A 14,418-nucleotide genomic window follows, 5' to 3' on the forward strand; every position below is an offset into this window, starting at 1 on the left:
ACAAGGTGATGATGATGGACAACATCCATCTCAAGGAACAGAGAAAATCTGCAACTGCAAGCAAAATATTTCCATCCATCTGCTCTACGGGATCTAAGCCCCCTCTCAATAGGAGGAAGAGTGGGCATCACCATGCCCAGGATTGCAGAATGAACAATGGACTAAAGTAGACTTACTATTATTCTACTATAAACTTACTGTTATTCTAGTAATGGAAGAACTTGTATCATTGATATAAAGGCAGTGGCCACCAGAGGCTCTGAGGAGAGGGAGAGGGAAGAATAGGTGTAATATGGGGCCATTTTCAGGACATTGGATTTGTCCTGAATGATGTTGCAATGATGGATACAGGTCGTTATATATTTTGTCATAACTTACAAAATTGCACAGAACAGAATGTAAAATATAAAGTAAACTATAATCCACAGTTAGTGGTGTATTTCAATATGTATTCATCTATTGTAACAAATGTACCATATTAATGAAGAATGTTGTTAATGTGGGAAAGCGTGGGAGCAGGAGGGAGTGGGGTATATGAGAATCCCCTATATTTTTCATGCAACAACATTTATGTAATCTAAAGTTTCTTTAAAATAAATTTTTTAAAAGCCAAAGAGGACAATAATGTATTAGTCATCTTGGTAATACTATTGATTTGTAGGAAAAAGAAAAATTAATGCACTCCTTAAAGAAAAAAATTTATTAAAATGAACTTGCTATCATTGTTATGTTTCACAAATGACACATTTGTCCTGCATTGAAATCTCATACTAAACAGGTGTTGAAGTTGGTTTATAGTACATCAACTTTCCACTTTTCATATGGTCAAATAAAAGCACAGATTTGTCAAAGTGCTAAGTCTAGATTCCCAGTCATCAGCCTGGTTCCTATTTTTCTCATCAGAATCATTAGACCCATTTTCTGTTACCTATTCCAAGATCAACTAGATATGTAACATAAAACTTATTAATAATTTTTTAAAACTTATTTTTGCTTAAAATAAGTCATTTGAGACTATCACTAATAAACTTATTTGACTTAACCACTAGAGGGGGAGTGAGAGTTCAGCTTGAACTCTTAAGTTCCATTGCAGAAGCCTGACAACCCACTCAAATTGTGGCTTTCTTTTTCTTATTATGTATCTTGATAGATATACATGTCAAATACTAACTCCAAAGAAGTAATAACTACCACAAATTTAAGATAATGTGAGGAGAGGGGATTTGTCCATTTGGGGAGAGATGTCTGGACCCACTTCAAGGTCCTCTTTCTTCATGAGATCCACTTTAAAATGACAGAGTACAGAACAGGAAATATCTGTTTGGTGATATTAATATTTGAGGACAATGTGGGAATAGGGTTAAGGGAGAACACTGGCAGCATGGATAAATCATGGACTTTAGAATGAGACAGATTCTAACTGTCACACTTACTAGATTTATGCCCCTGATCAACTCACTTATCTCTTTAAGTACCAATTTTTTCATTCCTAGATGGGGATAATATCCACCTTATATTAAATAAGGTATATTGAATATACCTTATTCAATGTACCTTATATTAAATAAGGTATATTGAAAAGGTGCCAGATGCTTTACAGGTACCTAGTAAATGGAAGAAACGCTATCACTAATGACAGTGTCAGAAGAAAGCTTGGGAGGGCCTTTAGGATCTGACAGTTATTGCAAGGCTGGACAATACTGAAGACCACATAAATTTGTGGATGAGTTCTGATACCAATGAGACAAAAAAGGACCAGAAAAGTGGGATTTAGGATCTTTTCCCTGATTATTAGTTTTTGAATTCTTATGATACATTCTTTCCAAGACACAGAGCTGACCATAACTGGCTATGTCAAATCAATGCATTCATATAAACATATATATATATATATATATGCATATATACAGTCATCTAAATCTACAGTTAACTACAAGGTAACTAAAAATAGGGCCTTAATTTAGGTAGACATAGCTGGTAAAAAAAAAAAAAAATAGAACCCACACCTGCAGCTTTGTAACATTTTCTATGTGCAGAAAAACAAAAAAGACTTTAACAAAGTAAATCAACACAAAATAAAAGCCCGGTCTCCTCCGCACTACCTGCCACGGTAACACCTACGACTCAACCAAGTCTGACACCTTGATATTTCAGCCCCATGATATTTTAAAAGTCAAGATATTCAGTGCTGCTTATCTTGATTTAGAATAGAAAGTCTGACAGGATCTTAATTATAGTGTGACAGAAGTAGCAGTAATATAATACCATAAAATACAGAAGAGTTTGAGAATTCCTTCTAAAGCACTCCTTGTACTAAAGGTTAAAGAATATCTAATATAAAGAGAGCCTAATTTATTCTACTAGCAGGTAAATCAGTTGGAGCATCACATATATTTCTTTCACTTCCTTTTGTTCATTTAAAACTTTTAGGGGTGGAGGTGGGAGTCTATGTATGCCCTAAAGCACATTGTGAATATGTTCTCTGTGGAATCAACCAGAACAGCAGATGATTGTCTAAGATTCATTCCCCTTCTTTCCTAATTTTAAAACGGTGTTTTTATTTCCCATACATTATATCATAACTCTAAATCACAACGCTCCTCTGAGTTCTGGAAGTTATTGCTTGTACAAGCTCCAGAGGAAATGCCCAAAAAGGGGTTGGGTGTTTTCCCTGTGGGTAGGCATTTTTCCAGAAAGATGCTTCCTTTCTTTTTTTTTTTTTTTTTTTTTTTTTTATAATTTTTTTATTTTTTATTGACTTTGTAATAATATTACATTAAAAATATATATGTGAGGTCCCATTCAACCCCACCCCCCCACCCCCCCTCTCCCCCCCCCCAACAACACTCGTTCCCATCATCATGACACATCCATTGGATTTGGTAAGTACATCTTTGGGCACCTCTGCACCTCATATACATTGGTTCACATCATGGCCCATACTCTCCTCTATTCCATCATGTAGGCCCTGTGAGGATTTACAATGTCCGGTGATTACCTCTGAAGCACCATCCAGGGCAGCTCCATGTCCCGAAGACGCCTCCACCTCTCATCTCTTCCTGCCTTTCCCCATACCCTTTGTCCATTATGTCCACTTTTCCCAATCCAATGCCACCTCTTCTATGTGGACACTGGATTGGTTGTGTCCATTGCACCTTTATGTCAAGAGGAGGCTCAGATTCCACCTGGATGCTGGATGCAATCCTCCCATTTTCAGTTGTAATCACTCTAGGCTCCATGGTGTGGTGGTTGTCCTTCTTCACCTCCATCTTAGCTGAGTGTGGTAAGTCCAATAAATCAGATTGTAGGTGCTGGAGTCTGTTGAGAAGATGCTTCCTTTCAAAGTGAGGTTAGAATGGCTCACTGGGTGGAACGTGGGAGAGTGTGGGCTATGATGTGGATCATTGACCATGAGGTGCAGTGGTGCTCAGAGATGTATTCGCCAAATGCAATGAATGTCTCGTGATGATGGAGGAGATTGTTGCCATGGGGGGAGGAGTGGGGTGAGAGGGGTGAGGGGTATATGGGGACCTCATATTTTTTTAATGTAATATTAAAAAAATAAAGACCAAAAAAAACTCAAAATGAGGTTAGAGCACCCTGAAACAAGCATGTGACCATATCAAATGCTTTTGAGTAGCAGCTGTTTCTAAGTTTTTACATCTTTTTATCTATCTATCTATCTATCTATCTGAAGACATTTCAGGGAAATTAATTTTTATGATCTCATGAAAAATCTAGCATTAGTATTAGCTATCATGGTTACTATCCAGCAGAAAGATCATGATTAACAGATGGTCCAAAAGAGCAAATACTGAGTTTTGAAGGAGAGGGGAGAGGGACTTTGGCAAATTTTGTATTTCATCACACAAAGGTTAGACTTGATGCTATTCTTGTGATATATTAAATAGAATGTGATGTTAAGAGGATTCCTTGATTCTTGAATGACTCTTGCTTCTGCTCAATGACAATGTATTGCTTCTATTTCAAAATCTTGAGTCATTTCACCTTTAATAGAAGAATCACAATTTTGATGTAACTTCAATTCTTGTCAAATCTATTCTGCTACTTTCATGAAAAGTTTAGTTGGTTCCAAAGAAAATACATAAATATCTGTTCCTATAAAAAGCAGGAATAAACTAGAAAATGACCTCATGTTCTGTCATGTACTCAGAAGAGAGTGACAGCTTAGAGCAGCATTTACATGAAATAAATGTTTTATTTAGACATCTATAACTGTGTTAGGGTCCCTCATGGAAAAAGGGATATTCATCCCAAATGGCTGCAAGTTGAAGGTTATATCAAATGAAACAAGGTATCTGGAAGGGCTTTGTAAACTGTAAACTGTAAAAAAAATCGGGATTATTAGTTATTTGAAAAAATGTATTCTGGGCTACAAAATGCTGTAAAATATATATTATATATTATACATACCTGTCTATTGAATTGCTGAATTATGTGGCATATATTAAAAATTTGGCATAAAAGGCAAATAGTCTTGCAATTTATCCAAAAGAATTTGCTCATAAAAGTATCATAATGATCTTTTCTATAAAACCCTCAAACCCAGAAATAAAGCAAATAATCTGTCATACCAACATTTGTGCCTTATAGTCAGTTTTATCTTTAAGCTTTTGCCCAGTAGGAAGATGGGCCAAAACTTTTTAATAATTTGGTAACAGCTTACCTTACTTGACTTGTGTTCATCGTAAGTAAGCCATAAAAGAAAACACACAAGCCAACAAATGCCGCAGGAATCAGCATTCCAGTATACCATCCCAGCCAAGCAAAGTAGAGCCCAATCTTCTCACCAAAATATCGCCTGCATTAGACAAAGCAGATCCAGAGTAGATCCTTAGGTAAACCCAAAGCAATGGCAGTAATGCTGAAAAAATTGCTGCCATATATAGTGAGAATTTCAGATGGAAACTAGAGGCTAACAACTCAGCTTCATGAGCCAGGGCATCGAATACTTTGCTTATTACTGAACCTATTAACTGGTGATAATATTTATCTTTAAACATGGTCAGTATTGGGATAATATTGTCAAATGAATTTATATATATATTTCTTTGCCAGACTACTTAATGTGGCTCATAAATCTCTTTACAACCCAATTTTCCCTTGCTCACTCTCCTCCAATAGTGTGCCTATTCACTTTCCACATCACAGGATCGATCACTCCTAACACAAACTGCTCAGGGGCAAATTAGAGAAAGGTCTTCCCTGTGGGTGGTTGCTGAGAGCAGGCTAGATTTTAGTCTCTATCTATACCTGTGACCAGATACAATTATGCCTGACACAATGCACATAATTATTTTAGGTCTTTCTCAACAAAGCTCAACTCTGCATTTCCCAGATACTTTCCCTGATTAATGCTGTGTTCTTGCTTTGGAGTATTTCACTTCATCCTCTTTCCCTTCTGATTTGTACTTGGCCTTCACTTTGTACCTCTTCTTCCAAGAACGCTTTCCCAATATCCATTCCACCTGGGTTAGATGCCCTGCCCTACTCTTGCCCCCATACTCCCCTCATCAGTGCTTCAGTGTCCTAATATATGACTTCATGGCAATTGCTGGTCACTTCTCCAGTCCTCTCCCTCACCCATAAGAGTGTAAGCTGCTTAAAGGTGGACTTCTTTCTTATTTCACTAGCTCCCACCACAGGAATTATTGACTGAAGCAAAGAGAACCAGTGGTTTTATTTCCTTTCAGCTCTTGAACATAATTTATATGGGACTGGCGGATGAAAAAGGCAGTTTTAATGACTACTCAATTGTTCTTTCTTCACCTAGCCTACCGTCATTAATGCTTGTAAAGCTCAGTATAGAAATAATTACTTGACTGCTGTATTACTGTGTGGTCTCCATCTCCTAAAGAATAAGACCATGACAGTCTTGTTCCAGCTATTATTTCAAAGATTAGTGCTCTATAGTTCATTTGGGAATATTTTCCTAGGTCACGATCCTTGCTGGGAAGAAAACTCTCATCATTTTTCCTTAATCACACTTCTGTTTTTGAACTGCATTTTCTTTGTACTTCACTGCCTGTTATTCTAACTAAAATTTGTGCATGTTCTACCAGGCATAGAACTGGAATCATCCTTCATTAAGCATCATTTTTTTTTTTTTACTTTTTAAATTCTTTCATTGATTTCACCTAGGAAATACAGATCAATAGTCTATTCATTTCTTATGTAATGATAATGCTCTACTCTGAGACTGAAGCTTATTATAGTAACATGTTAATGTATATTAATATTACAATAAAGACATCTGCTCCCTTAAATATACAATTTAAATGATCAATCTTATGTCACCTCAAAATATGAATGGCTCTTTTTCTTTCCTTCTATAAATATCAATTATTAGCTAGGGACTTGACTAAATGATAATTAGAATATATTTACTGATTTTTTAAAAAGGGATGTAAATTATCCCCATCAGAATAAAATGTATAAATCATGAATGTAATGGTTAATCATCATAGGAGTTTTTAAAAACTGAACAAACCGGTGCTTTAAGACTAAATCAAGGTGAAGGTTGTGTTCATTAGAATATAATTCCTAAAATCAAGTAGATGATCAATAAACATTTGTTGAAAGATAAACATGGGTATAGATGCTGTAGTGGTCAACTTTCCTATTTGCTCTCAGATACATTACCTGCCCTTTCCAGGTTTTGACTTATTTTCATAGAAAAGTAGATTACACAGGTACCCTAATAAATTGCTTCTGGTTAGGTTAGACCAGGGGTTACTGGATGACTGAATGGTGGAAAGAAGGGAGAAGCCAGCATCTACCCCCTCTCCTGCTCTTCCTCAGGGCAGTCTCCAGACTTGCCATGCCTCCTTCAGAGCTCCTCCCCTGCCACTACTCTGAAGGCAGCTCTAGAAGTGGCACTGTTCCTGCCCAGTGGCCCAGGGTTGGACTCAGATAATTCCGCCTCATCCCACTGTTTCCTGCTGTTACTAATCTCTGGTTGACTCACATTCTCTGATTTCTCAGCTCTCCCATCACTTGTATAATTTTCTGGAGTAACTTCCTTCATTTGGAAAAAAATTTATCACACTTTCATTTTTCCTGATTACATCCGTACTGATACAGATGATTTGATAGATACATGAAATTATTACAAGTCTAGGAAAATGACAACAAAATAGCATGGCTTGTTTTCCATTCTTGATCCATTTGCAGTACCTGATTAAATCCAGGGGTTGATGCTTGTACCACATTCCCCAGCGTGCCCAGCGCTCATATAACAGATGTCTGTTATTCTGAGGCCCGTGGGTTTTGATGGGCTCTCTACTCTCATAGGCTCCCTGAAATAGGTAAAAACACGATAAATTGATATCCATTCCCGTACTGAAATTTGAACCAAATAAGAATTACTTTTTGTTTCCTTAAGGGATAATTTTACATTTGTTGGTAGCTTCAGAAATTGTAAACTTATTTCCATCACTGGAATGATGTAGTGGATGCCCTCATTTAGCTTTCTCCTGAAGACATATTCTGGAAGCTTCTTAAAATTATTTCTTAAATCATATTAAAAAAAACAATAACAACAAGAAACAATGGCATCCATTGCACTCAAAGTAAAAGAGACTTGGGTTTTACTGTTTGGAACCTAGGGTCTTTGAATTAGAAACTTATCTTCTCCTTCAAGAAGAGAAATTGTTGCAATTCTTAGTTCAGAAATTAAAAGCATCATTCTGCCCTAAGAAGGGATTAGTTCCAGACAAAGTTTCTTTCATTTATAGAATCTAGGAGGAGATAAGAGTAAGTAAGTGGCCAAAGGAAAAGTATGAGTCCTGAGCCGCCAGCACTAGTCACGTTTTTAAATTCTAGAATCTCCAAAACTTCATAGAAAATATTCTATAACTGAAGCATTTTAAAAATTCTTTACATTTTCCCTCAAAAAATCTGCCATTTGGGTTGTAATTTAGAAATGTATATTTATATATGTACCTTATAGAACAAAGTATTTCCTGATGTCTGAACTGTTCTACTTTTATAATCAAGAAAGAGAGCTATCAATACAGTGACTATATTTTCTGAACTAAAACCTGAGACATGGGGTATGATAAAGATCTTCTTCTCACCCCAATTTGAGATTTGATGAAAAATTTGAAGAAAATTTTAAACCAGGATTAAAACCCAGTTCCCTCACCTATAAAGTGGGGAAAAAAGTAGTAGTACTATGCCATTAGTAGGAGTTGTAGTAGTAGCAATATTCAATAGTGAAAGTTTTGTGAGGGTCAGCTTGGATAATCCTTATGAAGTCCCTAGCAAATAGGAGGTGCACAGTTAGTGTTCACTGTTTTTATGTGTTTAATTTATTCTAGTCATTGAAAAGTCCAGAACTATCATCAGAATGGTCCCAGATAATCAAGTAGGTGAGTTCCTATGCAAAAGAGGACACCTTGAATATAGTTCACGGGAAATTCAAGGTTGAAATGAGAGACTTGTGAATGTCACATCTGGCCCTGTAAAGAAATAGATTAAGAGGTAATGGCTGAAGTACAGTTAAAGTGAAGTACCAAATGTGTCTTCCCTAAGGATAGTCCAAGAAGTTTAAACCCTAAAGACTGAAATCTACGGAGATGGAAGCAGAGAACTACATTTTATGCACGGGGAATTCCACTTGGGAAAAGTATGCCTATTTGTGAAATTGGACCTTTTTTTTTTTTAATTAGAGAAGTTTTAGGGTTACAGAACAAGCATGAATAAAAATACAGGATTTCCATATAATGCTTTATTATTAACACCTTGCTTGGGTGTAGAACATTTGTTACAATTGATGAAAGGGCATTTTTATAATTATACTGTTAACTATGGATTAATTTAGGGTTCACTGGCTGTGTAATGCAGTTCTAGGGATTTTTAAAAATTTATTATTCTATTACCATATACACAACCTAACATTTACCCTTTTAGCCACATTCATCTATATAATTCAGTGCTGTTAATTATGTTTACAATGTTGTGCTACCATTACCACCATGCATTACCAAAACATGTCCACAGTTCCAAATGGGAGCCTTATGTATTTTCAGTCTTAACTTCCCATTCCCTATGTACACCCCATTCCCTTGTATCTTATATTCTAGATTCTGACTCTGTAAGTTTACTTATTCTAATTACTTCATGTCAGTGACTAATCTTTTAAGGCAGCATACCTGAAATTGGACAGCTGAGGGAAGGTGAAACAAAATTTCCAACAATTACTGATAATCCTTCTGAAATATAAGACTTTCCTTCTAAGCTTTAGTGCTCAGAGCACAGGCACTTCCTGAGTTACATGCTAAATTTTAGAATACCTACTATAGCACTTCTCTAACTCTGCTCAAAACCCTCAACCATCCATACTGTTCTAGGGTACAGTGAGAGGAGGTGGGCTGCAAGGGAAAACTGACCAAAGTGATGACGGCCCACCCAGCTGTTTTCATCCCCTTCCGGAGGATCATGTAGACGCTCTGATCCCCACATAGCCACAATGCTTCCCTTTTCCAACCAACACATTTTCCCTGTCTCCACTATCAATAATTGACAGACTTTTAAATTATATTAACATCTTGATCAAATTCTTTCTCACACATGTATCCTTCTTCTTGCCTTTCTTTTATCCTTTTTATGTCAAATCCCCCCTGGGCATTATCTTTCTTGCTTCTCTAGATATTTTTCATTTGTAAGGAAAAACATACTTCAACTATGGGTATGAGAGAGGCACTAGTAATACTCTTGTATCAAGGGAGAAAGAAGCTGTGACTGTGGGGTGTTCTTAATCAAATTACAGGGTTAGTGCCATTGATTCTATTCTCCTCTAATTAAACTTGGTTTTTCTTCCTCAATTAGCCACATTTAAAGTCACTGGAATAGTTTTGGAAATGGATGCTGGTGATGGTAGCAAAATATTGTGAACAAAATGAACAACAAATTATATATTATAAATATGATTATATATTTGAATGTGGTAAAAAGGGGAAATTTTAGGTTGTATATACATTGCTAGGAAAAAAAAATGAAATCCATGGGATTGTACAATCTAAACAGTAAGCCATAAAGACTACAGCTAATAGTAAAATTATAAAAATGTGCTTTTATCAATTGTAATAAATGTACCACACTAATGCAAGGTATTAATTACAGAGTGGTATATAGGATCCTGCATTTTATTCAGGATTTTTCTGTAAGCCCGCAACTTCTTCAATTTAAAAAAATGGAAAATTTCTTAAGACATTTTATTGACTTCTTGCTTTGTTTTAGTTACTTGTATTTCAACAATATTGTTTTATGTTCTTTTTTGTGTGCTCCATATATTAGTATTTCAACTAGTTATAAGTAGACAATAGGGAAATGGCCATTATTTAAAAGTTTGTTGAATAAAAAACAGGTTCCAAATTTCACACACACACACAAACTATGAAATGAACTGTAGGAACAGTTTATTCATCTTTTATCTAGTTATTTAGGTAAATGAACATACATGGGAAAAAACAAACTTCCTTTGCTACAGAATTTCTGGGCCTTAGGATTGCCACTCTGAATACTTTGCCACTTACTGTATGTATTTGATTTGGTGTTTAATTTATCTGAGTTTCAGTATCCTCATTTCTAAAATGAGAATAATAGTATCTATCTCCCCAGGGCCACTGTTAGGATGAATGAGAAAATACATGTGCAGGGACTGGCACCTGAAGCACACTAATATACTATTATCATTATTAATATTCCTATGTAAGTATGTACACTTATAATGAATATTGGCTTTGGAGTTGGGCTTCCTGGGTTCAAAATCTGCCTTTGATATTTAACCTCTCTGCACTTCAATTTACCTATCTGTAAAATGGAGGTAATATTATTGATTATCTAGATTAAATGAGATAACCCATTAAAACAGCTCAATATCAAATATCAAGTGATCAATACATTTTATCTGTTAGTTATACTTGCCATGAAATTCATCAAGTATAGAGATTAGGCCCTGTGAGTGTTCAGATTTAATTTTATAGATAGAAGTGTGATCAATTTTGAAACTTCAGAAGTGAAATCCTCTGAAGGATTTTCAATTTTGAAGAAGAAAGAAGGCAAGAAATAACATGGAGGTCGATTTAAAACTTACTCAAACGTCATTCAAGACTTAGAAGGGGTAAGCCCACATGGCCCAATGGCTAGGGTGTCCGCCTACCACATGGGAGGTCCACAGTTCAAACCCCAGGCCTCCTTGACCCGTTTGGAGCTGGCTCATTTACAGTGCTGATGCGTGCAAGGAATGCTGTGCCACACGCAAGGAGTGCACCCCGAAAGGAAAGCCGCCCAGCACGACAGAAAGTGCAGCCTGCTCAAGAATGGCGCCGCACACACGGAGAGTTGACACAACAGGATGATGCAACAAAAAGAAACACAGATTCCCGGTGCCTCTGATAAGGATAGAAGTGGTCACAGAAGAACACATAGCTAATGGACAGACAGAGCAGACAACTGGGATGGGGAGAGGAAAGGGGACAGGGGGAGGGGGAGAGAAATTAATAATAATAAAAAAAGCTCAGCTTTAAAAAAAAAGACTTAGAAGGAAAGGCAAGTTATAGCTTTGAGCAGGAACTTCTGCTTAAAACAGGTAAAGATATTTGCACATGATATTCATAGGGCATTATTCACAATTGCCAAAAGTTTGAAGCAAGCCAAGTGTCCATCAATCAGTGAATGGATAAACAAAATGTGGGTATATACACAATTGTAATACTATTCCTAAAAGGGAATGAAGTTCTGATACATGTGATAATGTCATGATTCCATTATTTCATATTCCTCTGGTTTCCCTCGTTAGCACACATCTTCTCAATATCCTTTCAGGATGGTGCTTCCTCCTCTCATCTAGTAAATGTTCATATAACTGTAGGAACTCTTATCCATCCTAATCATTTTCAACCTAACTCATTGCCTTCTGTAAATGATCTACAGCAGTGGTACTTAGTGAGGGGCAATTTTGCCCTCTCAGGGACAGACATTTGACAAAGCTGGAGACATTTTTGATTCACAACTGGGAGATGCTACTGGCATCTAGTGAGTAGAGGCCAAGGATACTGCTATATTCCCTACAGGGTACAGGCCAGCTCTCCTACAACAGAATTATCCTGCAAGAAATGTCAATAGTGCCATGTTTCAAAGACCCTGATCTATGCACAATGCTTCAAATAGCATCTAAAATGGATGACTTCCAAATCCCCTTTTCAACATAGATCTCTACACAGAACTTTACACTTCTTTGTGTGTGTGCATGTATATATGTGTATATAAACACACATTTTACATCTAAAAGTGAAATAGTCTCTTCCCAAGACTTGTAGTTCCTATAGTTATCACTATTAAAATTTAAAAAAAACACCATTTTCTAATTTAATAAACTGGAAACTTTAGTACCACATGTGGCTGCTTCAAATTCAATCATTTTCCAAATCTCTAAAACTGTATGTAAATGTCAACTTCTTTCCACCACCCTCAGGGTTCCATTATTTCTATACAGATTATGATGGGGTCATATTAGACACAAATTAACTTTTGCATAATTAACTTTACTTATTCTACAACAATAAAGGCAACCAAATTATTAACTAGTGTGGGCAATTCCACCCACAATTTCACTCCATGAGCATTTGTCCCACATTCAGCAAGAGACAAGAGAATGCGCCTGCTGTGCCCCCTATAGGTCTCAGTTCCTTTGTGTCCCTTTCATGTGAACTTCTTGCTGTCCTGAGTAAGAGTCTAGACAATTAAAAAAGGTACAATGTAATCTCTAAATGCAAGTTAACCAATCACTTAACTAAAACTGGAGGACAAATTTGCTGTGGTATGTCCCCATTTAAAGATCCCACATTGGCACCTTCCTAGATGATATTTTGGCTTACCTACTGAATTTTGAAACAAACTCCCACTTAACGAAAGCCAGACTTTCCTCCAGCATTGCACAGCAGCCTGAGTATATTTCAAAAGATGGTCTAGTTGCTATTGCGCAGCATAAAATTTTCAGAGATTTCTCATTACTGACAGAGCAAAATACAAACTCAGTTTCATGGGATAAAATGCTTTTCAAGATTTTATTCTAGTTTACCTCTTCAGCTTTATGTTTTATCATTTCTCTTATGGACACAGATTAAATATTAGCAATATCAACTTAATGATAGCTTCAAGAAATCTTAACTCTAACAAAGAGAATTAGGATAAACTGCAAACTCCTAGTATCAAAGACTTGCCAAAGTCTATAAAGATAGCTAAATTTTGGGGTGTATTTCCTGTGTTTAGAGACAATTTAGTGGAAAAGGAGAGTGAGTGACTTTGTTCCCACAACCATCACTCCTGCATCCCCAGCCCTCCTCAATATAAGCAGAGGATTAGAGGAGGAAAGGAGAGAGAGTGAGAGCTTCTCAGCAGAATCAAGTGTGGTCTGTTTACCTGGGCTACTTTCCTTCCCAGGAGAAACTGATGATGGGTTGGAAAAGGTTGATATGTTAGAATAGATCTCATATATTAGGACACTGAGCAGTGGAGGGGGAGGTGACTTCCAAATAATTTACACGTGTCCTGGGGCACCTTGGGATGGAGCCATGCCAAAAAAATTATGCTAACTCATATTCAGGATACTGAAAATATTTTCTTCTAATGCCTTTGCCCTGCTCTAACCATAGACAGGGTGGTGGTATTGGGGAGTGAAAAAGCTGTCCACAGCCAGATGTTTCCCAGCCAAGGTCAAACTGAGGTGAGAAAGATGAGACCAGAGCTTTAAGGTGGATTTAGTTATGTTTTTTTTTAAATTAATAAAAGTGGCTGGAAGACTGTGTAATGGTTTTAGGGATGGTGAAGGATGATTTGAAATACATAAATACACTTTATTTGAAAGAGTGATTGGAGAAAAATAATTCTATTCCAAGTTTAATATCCCTTCAAGCTCAGAGTTTTCAATATGTAACAACTTAATTTGAAGTTCTGATATTAAAATATCTAGAAAAATCATCTTTGAATACAGTTTGGAGAAAAATTCTTGTACAATAACTATTCATGAAAAAATATTTGAGACAGCTAGTTTTTATTTTAATTTTAATACCTAGATTCTTTGTATTAAAGACTTGTACAAGGAGGTAAAATAGATTCTTAATTCTATCACCCACAAAGCCCTTACTGATATTAAAATGTATATTGAATATAAATGATAAGAGCATTCACACAAAAATCTCTGATATGAAATGTAAATTGCACTCTCTCCATTCCCCACTCATCACTCCAGTACATAAAAACAAACAAAACAAACAAACATAAGTAGAGAGGAAATAATCTGGCAAAGAATAGAGTAGGTTGTGGCTTATAGATTTTTTATTGTGTATTTGTTGTATATTTTCAGATATTAGAAAATGGCAGGCACAAACTAGG

The 14,418-nt window shown here is 36.2% G+C and overlaps 1 protein-coding gene across 7 annotated transcripts in view; it reads right to left on the bottom strand.

The window, feature by feature from the left end:
- Window positions 1-14,418, bottom strand: part of ANO3 (anoctamin 3) — a 312,028-nt gene that overhangs the window by 98,448 nt on the left and 199,162 nt on the right. For all 7 annotated transcript variants that reach the window (XM_058305623.1, XM_058305627.1, XM_058305625.1 and 4 more), the window contains 2 exons: window positions 7,198-7,319; window positions 4,688-4,822 (listed from right to left, as the gene is read on the bottom strand). In XM_058305623.1, coding sequence (XP_058161606.1) covers window positions 4,688-4,822; window positions 7,198-7,319 — 257 coding nt within the window. The remainder of the gene's footprint in view (window positions 1-4,687; window positions 4,823-7,197; window positions 7,320-14,418) is intronic.

Source organism: Dasypus novemcinctus, chromosome 10, assembly GCF_030445035.2.
Source record: "Dasypus novemcinctus isolate mDasNov1 chromosome 10, mDasNov1.1.hap2, whole genome shotgun sequence".
In the NCBI taxonomy this organism is placed as follows: domain Eukaryota; kingdom Metazoa; phylum Chordata; class Mammalia; order Cingulata; family Dasypodidae; genus Dasypus; species Dasypus novemcinctus.